The 20677-nt window shown below is 37.2% G+C and overlaps 1 protein-coding gene across 2 annotated transcripts; it reads right to left on the bottom strand.

Moving 5' to 3' along the window:
• Window positions 1-585: 585 nt before the first annotated feature.
• Window positions 586-19060, bottom strand: LOC149018533 (putative cyclic nucleotide-gated ion channel 14). Of its 2 annotated transcripts, XM_089152735.1 has the most exons (8): window positions 18963-19060; window positions 18715-18749; window positions 18032-18605; window positions 13829-14041; window positions 13360-13667; window positions 3973-4084; window positions 2389-2625; window positions 586-1351 (listed from the first exon to the last, which is right to left on the bottom strand). In XM_089152735.1, exons 2-8 carry the CDS (start codon window positions 18741-18743, stop codon window positions 617-619), a joined length of 2208 nt encoding a protein of 735 aa, XP_089008861.1. In that variant the 5' UTR covers window positions 18744-18749; window positions 18963-19060; the 3' UTR covers window positions 586-616. The 2 variants fall into 2 exon arrangements, with proteins under 2 accessions (XP_089008861.1, XP_089008860.1); XM_089152734.1 differs by having other exon boundaries at window positions 18715-19060.
• Between the last annotated feature and the right edge of the window lie 1617 nt (window positions 19061-20677).

Here is a 20677-nt window from a genome sequence, read left to right as displayed (position 1 = left end):
GGACACCTTGGCATCCTGAGGGCTGCAACAAGATTTGCTTTTTTATTTTTTATTTTTTTAGCTAAAAGTTCATTTGTATTAAGAATAGAAAAAATAAAATTTTACATTAGAAAAACTTAAATCTGCAGAGAATAGTAGAATCATTGCTGCATATGAACTTATTGTATATGACTTTACTTTCAGGTTACACAAGTAGATTTTCCTTTTCAGTCTTTTTCCTTAGTTACTTCTAGTTACTTATTAGTAGAATACATTCTATTTTACAAAAGAGATTCAAAATCACAGATTCCATGAAGACAAATGTAATTTGATATTGTAGATATCATAATTTATCACTTGATTATGGTACAAGTCCTGAAAAGAACCTCTATGGAACACCCTGTCAAATGCACAAGTCCTGTAACTTTTTTTCTTTAAACTTATATATGGAACACAATGCTAAAAAGCTCTCAATGTATCATAAGCATATTTACACATATGTTCTGATACATCACAAATATATCTCTTAAAATCAGCTGTTCAATATGTTGCTACATTCCAATACTTGAACCGAGCTAATCTTGCACACCCCCCCCCCCCCCACCCAAAAAAAAAACCCAAAAAGGAAAAAACCTAGCTAATCATCATCCTGCTCAGTGATGTATTTGGAGTCTTCAGGCTTCTGTAAGGGAATCTCAACACCCTTAATTGTCTGTGCTCCCATCCTTCTGCTTGTGGAAAATCTTGAAGACAGCATTGTGACCTCCAAGTCTTGTTTCAGTCTGGAAGGACATGTTGAAGCAGTACTTAAGTCTTTGTTTTGTCCTGTTACAACAGCTGCTTGATCATGTAATGGATATGAGGATGACAAAGTGTCCTCCATGAAGAGCTCTTTTGCTATCTTCCGCCTTTTGTATTGACGCCAAGCAGCCTGTAAGAAGCAAGCAGCCCATGTTCTCCAATGGTGAGAATAGAAGCGGAAAGTGTGTTGCAGCTTCTTACTGTGCAACCGTCTAAACCGGTTAGCAACAAACTTGAGATCTTCTGCTTGCAATGCAAATGCTTCCACTTCACCAAGAGCTCTGACTGTCCTTGTGGAAGAAGGCAAGCTAACTGTGGATTTTGGAAGCAGAGCCCATGCAAGCAGCTCTTCCCCACAAAAATCACCAGGTTTTAAGGTAATTGAATTAAAGAAACCTGCTTTTCCCCCAAACGTGGTAGAACTTTCCAGTTTTCCCCTGATGATAAAAAGCATCTTACTTACGGGATCCCCTTCCCGTACAATGCAAGTGCCTTTGGTACTTAAAGAGGATACAAGACAATCACATATGGCATCAAGCAGCTGGTCATCCATCTGTGCAAAAAAAGGAACCTGCAAATGGGAATAAGGATAAATAAGCTAATTAAAGAAACCAGTTTAATTGATTACTACTATACATATAACAGAAGCCATCCCTTTTTATTATATGCACATATGCTGCAGATGCAGGATTTGCAACCATTAACCAGCGGGTTCAAACCCAGCCATGGTTTAATGCTTTGATTGTACACTAGTCCTCCAAAGAAGGTTGGGAAATTGAACAGAATAAATACCTCAACTTGATTGCAAGGTCATCTGATGTCATTTTTATCATCCAATACTATGAAAGGTCACATCCATCACAAGAAAAGAAAAAGAAAAAGAGACCCTAGGGAATCTATGGAAGGACCATTTACATGAATTCTTCCAACACAATTGAACAGACCCAAGACCTGGAAGATACAATAATCTCACTCTTTTGGGCAGTCAAGAAAAAATTGTAGCTAATACAGAAGGGAAAATAAAGAAGCCCAAAGCTGCATTTCTAGGAGAAGCTCCAAACAAATTGGATAACCCCACCTGAAAATGCAATTCTTTTAAACATTTTAGACCCCAAAATAATTATCCGTAGATGGTTAGATTCAATTCTTAGATATGTCACCAGCTTGAAATATGTAAATAAAATGAACCTAACTTTACTTTTTTTTTTGGTTTGGGGGGGGGGGGGGGGTTGTGAAATCTTTAAACATGAAAAGATTATACATCAGATGAATCCACATAATTCAAAGATATCTAAAAATACACTAAGGAATGGGGAAATGGAATTCAGCAAGAATTTTATCCAATCAAAACCTGGCTAGGAATAATAAGCATATCCAGTCAACAAATGGGATTGCAAAAAGTGGAGAGATAATAGCAAAACGATGGGCTCCCATTGCAGACGAAAGAGAAAACAAAAAAGGCTGGATGGGATTGAGTCTAGGAATACTCAGGGCATTGAATATTTTTTAAGTCATGATTTGGCTTAGCTTCTACACAACTTGTACTTGCCATGAACTCATCTGATCTGAAAGACTGATACACTATTAGGCCCAGAGGGATGATCATACCCGTCTAACAAGGTCCAAACATAGGTAGCGTTGGATGTCTCGACGAATATCAGTTGGTAGGGTACGCAGGATAGCTCCTTCATCAGCTCCTCGTGTGGCAAGCCACTTATACTGGACAAATTTCTGAACACGTTCACGCAAATCTTGTGGGAGTTGACGATGCCTCATCCATTCTTCTGTGTCCCTTCGTTTAAGTCTCCACTCTTCAAGCCTGGCAGTCGTGGATGCCAAGTAGGTCTACACCAGAAAAGACGAATCAAAGCATGTAGAATAACACCATAAAATTGAAAAGGAGCTGACAAGCTGAGCAAGACAATTATTTGATCAAATATACTATATAATAAACTGAAAGAGTGCACTACTGCTAATAGTTTCCACAGAAAAAGTGATGAGACTGAACACTTGAGAGAAAATAAATAACTGAATGAAATAGCAGTTTGCCGTCCTACTTAAGTGTCTGAAGGAATGACTTGGGCCAACGGCAAGCTACAGCATTCAAAAATGCAAGGTTCTTATTCACACTGATTATAATAGGAATAGGGACTGAGGGAAGTCTCTTTGATTGTATTGCCGATTGAAAGTATTCTTTTTCATCTCTCCCTTGAAAAATTAGCCAAGTTGGCAGCCCTGAAAAAATTAGCCTTTGAGAGCTATGATCAAGATACCAAAATCCAGTCCGTTTCAACAGAAACGTTAACCGTGCTGGACGGAGGACGAAACCCACCAGATAATCAGGGAGGAAATCAAGCAAATAATCAAAATAATCAAGTTACCAAAATCCTCCTTTTATGTTAAGACATATAATTTGATTAAAAGTTTTCCTTCACTATCACTAATCAACTAATTGTACTATCTTTATTTTTCTTTTTCTTTTTCATTTTTTTTCTTTTCTTTTCTTTTCTTTGTGATGAATAACTAATCGTACTCTTTCTATTTTCTTATAAGGAAAAAGACAAAAGACTAGGCATGAACTCATTCTGTTCTGAATAGTGAGACATTCTGGTCTATGGAAATTCATGAAGTGTCTTGGAGCCATCACATATTTGTAGCATTGCAAATGAACAGAGAGAGAATATATTTTTTTTTCAGATGAATGAAAATTTCCATCAACTAAATGAAGAAGAGGGGAGGGGGGAATGAGGAGATCCAAGAACAGGGCTAAGCCCAACAAAGCTTAACAGCCCTAAGCAAAGCAACACAGGACTGAAGGGCAAAAGAAAACAAGGACAAAACCAAGACAAATACACGGAATTAGCATTTTTTATTTTTCTTCTAATTTTTATGAACAATATGTTAATTTCTTTTAAAATTGCCTTCATGATGAACTTCAATTTGAATGACGCCAACCTAAGTATACTCAAGTATCAATTATAAGTAATAAGATGGCTCCACCCATGGAATAAGGTAACAGACGAAACCAAGAAGATACACGCAAGAATTTATCAAGCAAACAAGTGGGCTTCGGCACTGTACAGTTAGTCTTGAGTAATAGAAGACATTAAATACCCTAATAAGAACTAGAGGTATGGAATATTCTCTTGAAATTACAAATTGAGAGTAAGAGGATATTGCCTCATGATATACCTGGACATTCCCTATGAAATGGGCAAATAACACCAGACCCATACCAGCAAGGACTGAGATATATATAGTCTCCCCAATAAAAGGGCTTGGAAAAAAATTCTGCCCATAACAACTGAAAAAAAAGAAGAAAGAAGATGGAAATTGTTAAAATTCTCAATAAACATATCATATTCTAGGAGCTTAGTGTTGGATACCATGATTTCATCAATCATTCAATAATGAAATGAAACAACAATTTGAAACATAATTTGCTTCACTGAGGAAAGTTCAAAACCTCATTCCAATCACTTGGGATTGATCCAATTCTCCGGCCCACTCTATTAAGGTCTCTCAGTAATTCTGTAGCTCAACCTGTCCTAAGTTCCATGTCTTCATGGATTCTGTACCAGATTTTGTTTGTCGTTGGACATTAGGGATCAACTGCTTCAATGCATGCAGGGGAAAAAGAGGGGTCATGGTGGGGCTGGAAGAAGGTTGGAGACTCAGAGACGAGAGGTACTAGCTTCACTCATGTTTCAGCATTTGGTTTTCCATCAAAAAGTATGTTAGGTTTCAGCCATAATCCATGTTTTATGCTTGCTATAATTGACGAGGTGTTGATTCTAAATTTTAAGAGATGCCAAATTATTTTCAGCTTGATGAAAAAACTCCAAATAAGAATAACCATTAAAATGAAACAGCTTCAAGGGTATGGTTAGTGGTAGGGCATTATAATGAACAAGCATAAAAGTCACGTACAAGGAGATTTAAAAAGGCAACCCTTATGGTTGTGGCCAAAAGAGCATGATAATCAACAAGCAATTGAGGAATTTATTCCCCCTCCCTTTCACAGCACAAGTGTAAGGGAACTGTGTGTTAGGAAAGAAAGCTCGAAATAGCACAATGGAAATGGATGTTGGCACTTTCAAGCATGCTATGGCGTCACTTTCCTCAAGACTATATTCACCCCCACCAATGTGTGCAATCAAGTTACAGCGAATAGTCTCCCAGGATACAAGAAAGCTCAACAGAATGTTGTCATCAGAATTTGTTATGCTCTGACAATTCTGAACACAGAGTATTTATAGAGATGCATCAGCTCAATTTGTGAGTGAGGGGTACCCATTGGTCAAAAGCGCACATATTCAGTACATTCATGACTATACACATAGGTACCTATCTGTATAGGCACATCCATACATGAACAGATCTGAACCATTGGATTGTTCGGCTGCACGATCCGATGATTCAGATTGTTAACAGTTGGATCTTCTTGGATTCCGACGGATCTACCTCAATCACCCTGATCAACCATTGATTAAAACATATCAGATCTCACTTGGAATGATGCAAGCGTGCCAAGTGCCAAGTCTGTGCACCAAAAGCACCTAAAAAACCAGTGCCCAAGCCACACATGTGCATGCGTGCTATGACAGCAAACCATCCTCGTTTGTACACAACACACACGCATAGCGTGTCCTATTATCATAAACTGAGATTAATAGGAAGCGCCCATTAATTAACTAGGAATCCAACTCCTCAGTATCCAATGTGGGACTAAACATAAATACTTTCCTAATATAGATACAAAAAGGCACTTTATTTTATTAATTCCAAAAATCCCAAGATATATACATCCATTATAGTTAAAATATAACAATCCCCCACCATTTTGAACATAGTGGAGCTCTCACAAAACAGCCTTAGAAATCAAATGCATAAATGGAAGGTGTCTATTGACTTAAACCTCCACTTGGTGAAACTCATCAAAGCTTATCAGAAGTACACAATAGATAAATCCTTGATTGGTAATCCATTATGATAAGCTGGACACATCTCACACACTTGACTTCTCGACAAGTACTCTACTAAATCGACACATATAGAATGTGTCTATATCCCAATATCATCAGTGCCTTAAAGCTCAAGCCAAAACTCAACAAAAGCGGCCTCACTTCACATACTCACTTAGGTAGACTTACCAGAGATGCCCTGTAACACAACATCTTAACAGAAACAGAAACTGTAATAAGTCTATTAAGAGTAACAACTCATGCTCCACCTCAACACATCACCAAGCACTTACCCTTGGGATGGTTACAATATCTAGTGCTTATAGACCACTCCATATAAGGTACTTTACTCGTTGAACCCAATATGATATTTCAAGTATTGGGACGAGTTTCCCCTATTGGTGATCTTAGGACATGGGCTTAAGACCCATCCCTCTTGTTGTACTATCACCAAATTCCCAGTTGACCTTTTGTTAATGGATCCACCAAATTTTGGCTCGATCTTGCAAAATCGATGGTAATCACTCCATCAATAATCAATTATCTCACATAATTGTGTCTCAGTCCAATATGTCTAGACTTTCCATTATAGATCTAACTATATGCTCCAGCTAATGTTGTTTCACTATCACAGTGTATCGATATCGATCACATGGGTTTTGGCCATATTGGAATTTGTATTAATAAATTCCAAAGCCATTCAGCTTCTTTACCTCCATAAGCCAACACTACAAACTTTGTTGCATAGTGGAATCAACAATACAAGTTTGTTTCTTAGAGCCCCATGATACTGCACCCCCACCAAGAGTGAATATCCAACCACTTGTGGATGAGTAATCCTCGCTCTCTGTTATCCAACTAGCATTTGTGAAGCCTTCCAAAATAGTAGGATGACCAATATAACTAATACCATAATCGACTGTTCCTTTAAGGTATCTCAAAACCCTAAAAACTGCTTTTCAATGTAAATGAACAGAGTTTGCTTATACCTACTAAGTTTCACTATAGCAAATGCATGTATGGTCTATACATGTCATGGCATACATGAGACAACCTATATCACTAGCATACTTTGTTTAAGACATTACTATTTCATCATTTGGTACTAAGTTGATGATAGAGTCAAAAGGTGTACTCACAGGTGAAGAATCCCAATGGTTAAATTTTTTTAACACTTTCTCAATATAATGAGATTGCGTTAACATTAAAGTATCCCCATTTCTACCCAAAATGACATCAGTGTCACCCATATCTTTCATATCAAAATCAGTACACAAATACCTTTTAGTAATTTCTACTTATTCTAAATCAGTATCAAATATAAGCATGTCATCAACATATAAACATGTTATCACACCCTTTCCCTCAGAAAACTTACTATACAAACAGTTATCTGACTACAACAACAACAACAACAATAAGCCTTGTCCCAACTAAATAGGGTCGGCTAACACATTTATCTGACTCATGAATTTTAAAACCATTTAAGGAAATTACTTCATCAAACTCTTCATGCCACTGTTTTGGTACCTATTTAACTCCATATAAAGACTTCACCAACTTGCAAACTTTATGCTCTTATCCATTCATGACAAACCGTTCAGGTTGTTGCATATAAATTTCATCATCCAATTCACCATTCAAAATTGTTGTTTTAACATCCCTTTGGTGAACGACAAATTTATATGTAGAAGTCAATGCAATCAAAACCCTATTAGTAGTAATCCTAGCTACTGGGCATAAATATCAATATAGTCTACCCCTTCCCTTTGTGTGAAATCTTTTGCAACTAACCTTGCCTTACACTTATCAATGGTTCCATCAACCTTTAATTTTCTTTTGAAAATCCATTTACACCCTATGATTTTAGAATCAATGGGTAAATCAACCGATTTCCAGGTATTGTTTCCCACGATGGAATCCATTTCATCAATGATGGCCTCTTTCCAAAAGGTAGCATCCCGAATTCATAGCCTCCTCATGCATTTTAGGATCTCTCTCCACATTCAAAGCAAGTAAAGTTTGATCACTATAGTTTTCTCTAGTACCTTCAACTAAGTACATTAAGAAATCTAGGCCAAAGGTCTTTTCAGTTCTTTTCCTTTTGCTCTTTCTAGGTTCTAGAATAGATGTTTGAGGCTCTTCATTCATGTTTTTGACAACTATGGAATATGTGGTCCTAGGAATGGAAGTAAACCTTGTCTCATTAAAAATGGCATCTCTTGACTCAATGATTGTATTTAATTCTACTGAGTCATTAGGTTCAATAACCATGAACCTATATGCTTTGCTATGGAAAGCATATCCTAGGAAGATGCACTCAACACCTCTTCCTCCTATTTTCTTCCTTTTAGGTTCTTGAACTCTCACAATGGCTCTCCAGGGCCCCAAACCCTAAGGTATGCCGATTTGGTTTTTGTTTCTTCCAAAGTTTATATGGGGTCTTAGAGCTTTATTTGAAAGGAACTTTTATTTGAAATATGGTGAGTTGTCAGCAATGCTTCACCCCGTCGACATCGTGGTGTTCACAAGTTCCATCAAAGTCTTATTTTTCCTCTTTGCCATCTCATTTTGCTGTGGTGAATAAGGTGCAATAACCTCGTGAACAATGCCAGTATTAACCACTTCTCAGACATTCGATAGTAGTCTTACACAAGTTTTCATATTCACTCTTGAAAATTTTAAATTACTTCAAAACTTCATCTTTGGAAAAAGATTTACATAACAAAACATAGAAGATCATCAATGAAGGTTACAAAATATTTTTATTCTCCTCTAGTAGGGGTACTATGAAGGTCACAAACATCACTATGCACCAAATCCAGAATATTAGAAACCCTATTCACCTTAGGGAAGGGCTTCCTAGTTATCTTAGTCAGCATACATGTCTTTCATTTATCAATATCAAGGTTAACATTAGAAATCAACTCTAGCTTAACCATATCATTCATTTCTCGAAAATTCACATGTCCTAATCTATTTTTCCACAAAGAAAAGGAGCCAATCATATAAGCATAACTACTCATTTTATTCATAGAAATAGGAGCTACACTCAATTTGAACATTCCCTCATACAAATACCCTTTTCCCACAAAGAATCCACCCTTGTTCAAAAAAAATTATCTGACTCAAATACAAAGTTGAACCCAAACTTATTTAAAAGACTCATAGAGACAAGATTCTTCTAACTTCTAGAACATGATAAACATCAGTCAGAGTGAGGGTTTTTCCAAAAGCAAATTTAAGATGCACTTTTCCTTTGCCCTTCACTGCAACAGTAGAAGCATTTCCTATGTATAGAATGCTTCCATTCTCTTCTGGGGATGTAGTCGAAAACAGACTTTTCTATCATTATAAAACCTGTCTAGTAGCACTTGAATCAACCCAGCAAGATATATCAGCTCCAAGAAGATTGACTTCCGAAATCATTGCCACAAGATTTCTCCTTCTGATTATCCTTGTCATCTGATTTCTTCTTCAAAAGGCGACATTCTTTTTTAAGGTGACCCATCTTGCCGCAGTGATAGCAAAGTCCCTTCTTCCTTGGCTCAAATCTTTGTCTCATGTTTGAGTCAAAGTTCGAGCTCCTCTTTTTCTTCTTTTACACTTGTCAAGATTCTGTGTTTGCCTTTCTCCATGACCAGAACCTTTGAAACATTAGTACTCTCACAAGTCCTATCCTCTTCTTCAATCTGCATGTCAGCTTCTAATTTTACAAGAGTGACATCCTCCTTTTTGTGTTTCAAGATCTTCCAATAGTCTTTCCATGAGGGAGGCACTTTATCTATAATGGCTAAGACAACAATGCTCTCATACATATTCATAATATATTGAGAAAATTGGTTAAGCACCTGTTTGATCTCATAAGACTGTTCCATTACTCTTCTACTATTAACCATAGTATAGAGGAAGAACTTCTTACTAGTTGCATCTTCTATGAGACAAGTATTCTACAAATCATCCCAAACATCCTTCTGATGTATCCAGGGTTGGAGCCCCCACCCCAAAATGGACCCAAGCCCAACTGAGTCAGGGAGGCCCAATCCATCCCAGGGCCAGGGGTAGAATATTCAATTCCTACCCCTGGATCGAGCTATAATGAAGACCAAAATCCTGTGATTTAGTTTATTTTCAAGTGTTGAGAGTCAAGTTATTTGTTTTGAAGTTGCAATTGGAAAGAATCATAGAGTTGTGTTAATTTAGGAAAGCATTGTTTCTTATTTACGAAGTCCTACTTTTAAGGATAAATTAGGAAGAGTTAGTTCCTTTTTGGGCCCAGTTTGTTTGTTATCTAATTAGCATTATGTGACTTACGTGAGATCTCAGCCGTGAGATCTCAGATCCAAGGGCTGAGATCGCATACTAATTATATACATTTTTCAAAGTCCAAGTTGTGATGGGACCTTAACAATCAGGGTAATCCAGTATGAGTTTGAGTCCTTTGTTTCAGGCTATAAATAGCCTTTCTAGTGTAAGTTATTTTCAGATTAGATTAATTGAATGAATTGAGTTTTGAAGAATAGATTGGTATAGTCGTGGGATCCTTGGGAGAATGACCTATGGCTGGAAATTGTTCTATTTCTGCAACTTTAATTCTTCTCTTTCTCATTCAAGCTTCAGCAATACTATGATTCAAGCATTCTACAGAGAGCATTCTACAGTTCTTTCAATTCACAAGTAATTGTAACCCCATCCCCAACCCCAGCCTTCTTCCCTTGCTGCCCGCAGCCATCCCAACCCCTCCCCTTTAGTTTCAGACCCTAAACCCATCACTAATACCCTCTCACCCTTCCCCTTCAGTTTTCTGAAAATTTCAGCCCTTTCCTAAGCCCAAGAAGTCATCTCCCATCCTCTTCTTCTTCCCCACGTTTACAGCCCTAACCCTCATAGGAAACCCATATTCCCAGACCCAATTGAACCATTTTGGTTGCCCTCAAGCCTAGAACACAGTCCTAATCTTAGTTTACCCAAACCAGCCTTCTTTCTTGAGTTTTGAAACTTTCTGCACTTCATCTTCTTCCTTGAGAAGTTGGTAAATTTTTTAAACTCAAGAAAATTGTCAAACCTTCATACCTCAGTCCCTACCTCCTCTAAACAGTCCCTAAACTACAGAACAGAGATATAACCAACTCTAAACTGCAGGATACCTTCCCCACTCCAAACCCTAACCCAAGCCGAATTCTAGGTCACCTAGGATTTGAGTTTCAAATCTGAAATTTGAAATCTTATACAATTTCAGATCTGAAAAAACGAAACCAGCAGCCTTGTAAACCCTAAAACCCTTAGCCAAAGCCACCATAAACCCTAATTAGTGATGGTTCTTATTAAGAGGGTCCTTGTTAACAAACCCTAAACCTGGGCTTACCTGTCAAAGAGTGTGTAACACAAAATTGCAGATGTAACCCTTGCAGCAATAATCATCCTACTCCCATTTCTGCCTGGTCCTTGACACCTTGTATCCTCAACAATTTCGTCCTCCTTTTCTTCCGGTTTGGGTGCCATCAGTACATAACCAAATTCAATTGACTCAAAAGGAAGTGCAACTTCTTCTGCCGACGCTTGAAGTTGCTACCATCAAACGCTTCAGCTTGGTTATATCCGCAACAAGTTGTTTGAGTGATTGTGCCATTTCGTGTAGAATATAGTCGTAAGAATATTATAAAAGAAAGCTCGAAATAGCACAATGGAAATGGATGTTGGCACTTTTATTGCTTTTCTTAATACTATATTCACCCCCCCCCACCATTGTGTGCAATCAGGCTACAGTGAATAGTCTCCCAGGGTACAAGAAAGCTCAACAGAATGTCGTTATCAGAATTTGTTATGCACTAACAATTCTAAACACAAAGTATTTATAGAGATACATCAGCTCATTTTGTGAACCAGAGGGTACCCATGGGGCATAAAGGTACCTATTTAGTACATCCATGACCATATAGGTACCTATCTATGATTCTATATAGGCACATCCATACGTGAACAGATCTGAACTGTTGGATCATTTGGCCGCACGATCCGATGGTTCAAATTGATCTTGTGTATTGATAAGAATCTTTCTTCATAATGGCTAGATTATTGATATCTAACCGGTGGATCTTCTTCGATTTGATGGATCTACCTCTATCACCCTAATCAACCATTGATTAAAACAAACAGTCCAAATCAAATCTCGCTCGAAGTGATGAAAGCGTACAAAGTGCCAAGTGCGTGCACCAAAAGAACCTAAACAACCCACTGCCCATGCCACGCATGCTTGGACTGTAAACCATCCTCATTCGTACACAGGACACATGCAATAGCATCTCCTATTATCATAAATTGGTATTAATAGGAAGCACCTATTAATTAACTTGGAATTCAACTCCTTGGTATCCGATGTGGGACTAAACATAAATACTTTCTTAATATAGATGTAAAAAGTTAATTCCAAAAAAAAAAACCAAGAAATATGCATCCATTATATTTAAAATATTAAAACCCTATGAATGTTTTTCATGTTTTTTCTTTTTTCAAATTAAATTTCAAGTAGTAAGGCCCTTCATACTAGAACAAAGGCAGCTACTTAGTGAACCACATGGAACAGAACAGCGAGACCATCCTTATAGACCAGGTGAGCTACATTTAGGATTTCAGCTGCTACCAGAGCATTGAAAGAGAGGTGATTAGACTGCAAGTCCACCCAGACCCATCTATGTTACGGAATTTCAGCAATTATTTCTGGGGCACTACTATTATGATTATTACAGACCAGAAGTTAGGAAATAGAGCATGAATCTGTGGATCCTCTCAACATTCACTTGTAAATCATTCTGAATTTTCCACCTCCAGATGACTCCTGTAACTTTGGGACTTCAAAAACAACTCAAGCAAGCCCCATAAAAAATAAATAAATAAATAAAAATTTCACACCTTGTTTTATCATTTGGAAAAATTAGGAGTCCTGATTATAAGTTTGATTTTCTGTGAGGGGGTGGTGGAGGAAAGAACAAAAATGTAAAGGCTTAGAGTTGGGGTTGCAGAAAGCCGGTTAGGAGGGAGAGGAGAGGGATTTAGTAAGATTTGCACAAACAGGTTTGGTGGGGGAGGAAGAACAGCAAGTGAGAGATGCTGGGATGGGGCAGAAGCGGGACTTGGGGGCTGAGGTACCGGGGCCTTGACAGAACTGGCCATGGAAAAAATTGGATTTACCTCAAGTCTTATACACAGAATTGGCTAACTAGGATCCCTAAATACAGTATTTCAAACTTGAGGTATCCCAGATGTAGTTTCTTAAGCATGGGTGTACCTCAGCTGTACTTCTGTTTTTACTAATGCCAGTTAAAAGAGAAATGATGACACAAATAGAATCAAAGAGAAGAACCAGTATTTCATATGGTATACATTTGTATGCTCATGCATTCTTTTACATAAGATTTCAAACGTACATACATCTTGTGATGCATAATTTAGGCATTATGTACTTCATAATGCACAGATTGCATAAAATGGTTGCAAGTTATATAAAGATACTTAAAAAAATTTTAAAAAAATAGAAATTCAAATGCTGCTTGATTACTAGCAAAAAATTTAGGATCCTACACATGCAAAGAGAACAGAAAGTTTAACAGAGTGTTACCTCACATTTTGCAAGCCCCACCAGAAGCAGAAGACAGATTTCAGGAGGAAACTTTTTAAGGAGCCAACATTACTTGTTAGTGCATATGCAAAAACGCCATAATTGAAAGTGATATTTTGATTGCTAGCATCACAGTTATTAAACACAACTGTATTGTTTTCCCAAATTGTGCGATTATTATTCTGCAAAGATCCACAATCTAAATAACTAAGACTGCACTTTAAAGGTCCAACTTCGTTTTTGCATTCTGATTTCAAGCATGTTGTGTACCGCTCAATTGCAAGCAAATACCATGCTGCCCCAAAAACCTATAAGGTAGAAATGGCAATTCTAATCAGAAACCTTATCTTTCAAGAACCTAAATTGAAGAACCAATAGATTATAAAATGGCAAAAATACGAAGTCATTAAAATCAAGAAAAGTAAAAACTGAAATAAGAAAGAAAGACAAAGGCACAGAAGTTACTTACATGACTGGTTATCAGGTACAGAAGTAGATTATACACTGCCCCAGCCCAGGCAGACTTTGAATTTACTCCAGTGGCTTTAACAATTTCTGAACCCAATGGGAAAAACTGATATAATCTTGGAAAATATTGGACCAGTACAATGAACAGAAGAGCATAGTCATGGTGGTCACCGTGAGAGCTTCTAATTTCTGGTAGTATAAGCCAGACAAAAACCTGCAGAATTTCTGCATTTTAATTTGTGCTCTGTCTCATAACCAACTATATTTGAAAAGAGTAGACTTTTAAGTCTTAAGCATCATCTATATCAAAACTAAGGGTATAATGTTATATATAGCCTTTTGCTTCAGGACTCTTAGAACCTTTGAGGCAGCATAACTCATTTTATGATGTGATCCTGAGGGTCACAAGTCAGAACCCATCAGTGAATAGATCAGACCTTGCAGATAAGGACACCAAAAATCAGCACAGACATACACTATTTCAATTATTTAGTCTACAGTACTGGTTTCCACATTAAAGAGAAGGCATGACAAAGAAGGGAATGGGCTCACCAGAAGCTGTCCAACACCTCCCCCCCCCCCCCCCCCCCCCAAAAAAAAAAAAAAAAGCAGACAAAAAAAAAAGATTTTAATGCTTGAAAAGAATGGATAGGCAAGTAGCCCTAGACACATGATGCACTTCTGTTGTAGATATTTCGATAAAGCAGATACACAAGTTGCAACAATGGACATGTTCTAAGATTAGAAGAACTATTTAAACAACAGAAGAATAGCATATTGATAAGCACATGTTCTAAGATTAGAAGAACTATTTAAACAACAGAAGAATAGCATATTGATAAGCACATTTATGTGTGAAATATTAGGGCATAAAGCATGCACTTTACACGCTTAGAGTGGAGTGACCTTGGGATTTTTGTTGTTTTTTGCAGATTTTAGGATGTCTTGGAAATAAGCAAATATTTGGAGTTTTCAAGTACTATATATGCTATTTTACACATAAAGAGGTCCAATTCAATTTCTCAAGTGCAAAGAGGGCTCGATTCTATGCATGATGAGTCAAAAGTGAATCAAGATGCAATTATCGGCCAACTCCAAGAATATCTTAGAAATAAATAAGCCAATTCTGATCAATGGCTGAGAATAGTTAGAATTTTATTTTATTTTTATTTTTTTTAAAAAGAAAAATATTACTGTATGTAGCCCACAAGTAGTCGAAGATTAGGATCTTCCAATTTTTCAATTTTCCATAGATTTTATAGATTATTTTATTCTATTAGATCTTATTTCTTTCCTTAATTATTTTCTCCCTGTCCCCACTAACTATTTCTTTCACCTTATTATTTTATTTTATTTTTTTCTGTTTTCTCCCCCCCACCAACCCACGCTTCCTTTTTTTCCACTCTCTCTATTCCATTGTCATATGATTTTTTTTATTTGCTTTTTTTTTTCTTCCTCTCTTCTTTCTATCCCCAATTTTTCTTTCTTTATTTAATTAGTCTATTTTCTATTCTTTGATTTAATTTTACTCAATTACTATTACTATTATTATTTCTCTTTCCTTATTTGTAATCCATTCAACAACTCCTATTTGTAAGGTTACACTTTTTTTTTTCTCTTTAGTTTTTTTTTTTAGGCCTTCTCTAGTTCTTTGAATTCTTGGTCGGTTTTAGTTTTTAAATTCAATGTTTTTTATGTAATGCAATGGTTCTTCAAGTATTTTAATTTCTTTTATGCAAGTGTATTTTCTTTATTTCAATAAATGTAATTTCATTTTCGAGTTAGTTTTAAGAGGACTCATTTTTCTCTGGGTCTAGCAACTGTAAATTTTGATTCCTCCAGACCTGGTTGTTAGGGTCGGTTGAATTCCGAATCAATCAAGGTTTTTCTTTTGTTATTTGACATTCAAGAGTTCAAGTAGGTAGCTTTCGTCAGTAATCTTCTCTCTCCCCTCCATTCTTGCTTCTGTCTACCCCTCTGTATTCTTAACTTAGGATTTATTTTTCAGTATTTATTTACTATTTCCCTTTCCCCGTGGGTCCTTATCAAAGATGCCCATAGTAGTGCCTCTTTTTGGTTAAGGTTCCCTTCTTAGTTATTACTTTGTTATTTATTTTTCTATTATTTCCTTTCTGCATTTTTTTTCTTTCTTTTATATCCGTTCCCCCGATCAGTGGACTATAAGCTATGGCAAAGGGTTTACCGTCAAAGACATCTTAGTTGCATTCCGCTTCCCTCAATTCTGAGTTGACACTCAGATCACTTCCCTTTTATTTCTTTATTCATGATTCTTGTCTTTATTTACTCATGCATTTTCTTTTATTAGATGATGAATGGTTAGGTTATAGTTGATTTTATTCTTTTTTTTTTAATTTCCAACTCAACTTTGTAAGATGCATGTGTTAAGGCTGCTAATTTAGTTTAAGAAATTAATCAAAAATTTGAATTTTCTCACTCTCACATTACCATCAAGAGGTTAAATTCTAAAGTGGTATATCTCCCTGAGATCAACCCGTTGGCTACACGATACAGTGCGCTTGCAGTTACTTTTATTTCACGAACACATATCATTCTTGGATCCCAAAGAGAAGATAAGTTCCTTACTCATAAATATATCTTTCTTATTATACTCTAATTATTAGTTTCCTTTTCTGCTTAAGTAATAATGAAGAAGAACTGTCACTGCCGTATGGACAGCCAAAATTCTTCAGTAGAATACTCTCTTCAAGTTTAAAGGGTGATCACTCAGTCTATTGCTTTCTCCTTTGAAGCCAAATATAAGAAACAAATGATGAAGAACATCTAACCTTCCAATAATACACTACTTTGATCACCAACTATATAGCCTACAGTTTTAAAAAGGATTGTTGGGTTGACCATTGGACCAGAAACAGAATAGAGTAGTGCAACAAACCTTACCACAGCCATGATATTCCATGGAACCAGAACCATTAACTGGTCAAGGGACCATTAATTATAATGGATGGATGCCTTCAAAAACCAGAGAAAAAGATCAGGCATTTAAATTGGTCTATACATATCATCAATCATGTGTTTAGGGAAGTTGCAAGAGATGCAACCAATAGGATCAAAACCCACAACTACAATCGAGTTATCAGTGACACAGAAGTAGGGACTGAAAACATGGCACCAAGAGCATTTCGCATTTAAACTCTAATATATCTAATATTTGACAAAGTTCGAAAAATCATTCGACTTGGCTTAAGATCAGTGGTCTACAACATCATGCGTACAGCTGGAATTTAGTAATTCTCAACTTCAAGCCAGAATGGTCTGAGAGTTGTTTTCATTTTTTTTCACATTATTGACAATTTAGGGTTGTCAACAAATAGAATGCCTGACACTGAACCAATTATAGTTCTCCAAGAACAGTTGAAAAATTAATACTAATCCAGTCTCCATTATGACCCCCCACACCTTGTACACTAGATACACCCTTCCAAGTCCACTCCATGTACAGTGGAAACACCCTTTAGAGTCCACTTTATGAAGTTCTTATATACTAGGCCATGTGCAATGGATACATCCTTTAGAGTCCACTATATAAATTTCTAATATAATAGGTTTTTAATTTTCGTCCATACAACTATATTTCTCTTCATGGACTGACTTTGTGGCCAAAAGTACTGGACATAAAAATTGTCATCACTTCCAAACTTCCTTTGTCATACTAGTAGCTAGTACTGGCCCCAATTGATCATGACAGTAATTTCTGTCATGATATGGATATTAGCTGGTTCTCAGCAAACTATATGGAATAGCATTCACATAAAACTATTGTTTTCTTGTCTTCTATTTAGGACTTCATTATTGACATTTGGAAGAAATTGTACGTTTCAAATACCCCCTTCTCTTTTCCTGAAAAGGTATATATTCACAGCTTTGATTGTCAGTCAGTTGATGTAGCTGCTCATAAGAGCCTAGCAATAAAAGATCTGGTTCTCAACAGAGAAATTTTTAAATTGAAACTTTTGTACACAGTGGGTTCCATTGCAGCTTTGGAGTAAGCCTAGGGGGGAAATGAATATGGATTCCCATGAATATTGTGAAATGAAACCACAACATTCAAATTCATGATAGGCTAAGGTTAATGTATTACGACATCAACATCATCCAAAGGGAAATTTGCATTCTCACAGTAACTAAAAATATCTACAAAATTGTCATAAGAACAAAAACATACCTGTGGAAAAGGTAGTGCAGCTGCAACATCAACAAAGAAATCTGAGCATAAATACCTCCTCGCTATCCTTTTATAATCCCTTACAAGTTGGCCTCTGCCAAGTCCCCGTGAAGTTGGTGCTATATATGCAGTCTGGAACTTAATAAGGATGTGCAGCAGATAGAGCAGATCAGTAATTGTTCGGATATATGTCAAGACAATCCTCAAACTCAGATCCATCTTCAAACATGTGTACCCCTCCCCATTTATCACAGGTAGGTAGAAAAACACTGGATCTGTAATCAAAGCCACTAAAGATGAGAACATGAAAAACCGTTTCCATTGAAAGACAATATCACCCTCTGGGTCAAGTATTTTCTTCTTCCATAGCTTGTGCTCATTAGGAAAGACTTTGGACCAACCAAGTTTCAAAACCCCTGTAATTTTACTTCTGACACCACCTTTGCCTCGGCCGTGGCCATTTGATTTCATCGGCGAAGCTGAAGCCTTGTACAAGGGTGAGGGTGTTTGAAGTCCTGGGGAATCAGTTCTCTCCCACAGTGCATTACAGTTTTGTTTCACAACAGGATGAACCCTAGTACAGATCAATCCATTTCACCAATTACAATTACATCCCAGAAAAAAGAAAGAACACTAACAAGAAATCAAGTACAAGAATATACAAAAATAAGGCAAAACTCTACCTCACTTTCTTCTCCTTAGCGATATCCATAGATTCCTTAGAAGCACCAAATCCATACACGAGAAGAGAACAACAGTCAGGACGAAACAAGGAGTTAAGAACAAATTCTATAAAACCCAGCAAGCCCAGCTGAATTTAATAGCAAATCATATCTTAAAATCAAACTCAAACAAAAATAATAACTCTAGGAGATGCAGTTCCCTAAGGCTAAAGACACAGCAGTGTACAGAGACATCAGAAATTTTACACCTTTGGAGAACGTTTCTACCAGTTGGGATGCTTTCAGTGATTTGCAGAGAGGTAAACTGCACCGAACTGAACTTATTATATTTGTCGTTGACAGTTGAGAACTGAGAAACAAAACACTCCAATACTCCATGGTTGCATAGATATATAAAACTCTTGTTTAACTACATTTGTGACTGCTTAATTACCAAAATAGACATGGAAGGACCAGTTTTGTTCCCTCCTTTTCTTCAAAATTTTGACCCGGATTAGGTGAGTCGCCTGGTTAAAACCCGATTTTCCAGTTTCCACTTGGATTTGTAGAGATATGGCTTTCCAACTTCCAATACCTAACGAAACTAAACAGCCCCAAGTTGGGCTTGAAGAAGCATAAATGTCGAGACCATTCTCCCTTGGGATCCAATTCTAATGGAGTTGGTAGGAAAATACCAACTATAAGAATTGGATGTAACATGATGGATGTTACCATCACAAAATTCCTTATTAGTTGACAATGACCAACACTTCTTAGTAAAACATTTCCATTGTCTCGACGTTTTTTTCACTAATTTTTTGTGTAACTCTTACTTGCTATTGCTTAGCTGAGAAACCCTAGCCTCCCGCCCACGCTGAATGCCCTCCACCATCCCGCCATTTGAGGCGAAGAGACTCGGCCTCTGTAGTCTCTCCGCCTCCTTTTCTCTTTTCTCCTCCTCTCCTCCTCTTCCCACCTTCTTCCCCTCCCTCCTCTGCTCGCATCTGAACTTTAGATCGGCATTTTTTTTTTTTTTTGTCTTCTCTTTCTCTAGTTTCAAAAACCAGATCTGAAGTTCTTCACTTCGATCTGTGTTTTCCGAACCCTCTCATCGCCTCATCTTCCCTCATCATCTCTCTCGCTCACTTCGTTTTCACTTTCCTCTCCATCTCTTCCGTCCCTATTCTCCATTTTCCATCTTCCACTTCTCTCTCCGTCCTTCTTCTTCTCCATTTTTTCCATCTTTTTTTTTTTTTTTTTTATTTTTGGTTTCCCCAAAAAAACAAATGGTTGCTACGAGCTTTTGGTGCACACCGCAGAACAACCCCAGCTTCTAGCAGTCCAAGTTCTTCTGTGGCGAGCTTTACAGGTACGCCTCTATGGTAGTAATGGATGGCAGGTCAGAACCTTCTCCGCAATATTGATGCTACCAACGCGACAACCGAATTTCCGTCTCTTTGTAACTCTCTCTCTCCCACTCATCATCCCTAACCTCTCTCTGCAAGTATTTCTTCTCAACGCCAAGCTTTCTCTCTCTCTCCTTCTCTTTTTCTCTCTAGGAAGATGTACAGATCGCTTGCTGCGAGCATGGTGACGCACAGCCAGAGACTGCTACCGGCCCCAGCAGCAGCGAAATTCAGTGTTTATCGCCGAAATCGTTGATAAACAGCAAGAAATTACAAAAAAAGGGCAAGATATCGCCAAGAAATCGGCGAGATATTCAGCCGGATCGAGTTTTGGTGCTGGGTTCATTCAGCCCAGCTCCGAAATCACCGATTTTTCCTTCTGTGTTTGATACAAGTTGGATGTGCAATGCCCATTTTGCCCTTCTAATATTGGATGTGTCTACTCATTTTTCCACTCTTTTTTTCCTTTTTTTTCTCTCTCTCTCTCTTCTGGTGTGTCAAGAGGAAGAACTTCATTAGCTAAGAAAACAAGTAGTACATAAGTCATCAAGAGATCGATATCCCTTTCCCACTCCTTA

This window comes from Hakea prostrata, chromosome 4 (assembly GCF_041222555.1).
Source record: "Hakea prostrata isolate BN-2017 chromosome 4, UWA_Hpros_2, whole genome shotgun sequence".
In the NCBI taxonomy this organism is placed as follows: Eukaryota; Viridiplantae; Streptophyta; class Magnoliopsida; order Proteales; family Proteaceae; genus Hakea; species Hakea prostrata.
The sequence above is the reverse complement of the archived record's forward strand: the minus strand, read 5'-3'. Positions and strand labels throughout refer to the sequence as shown.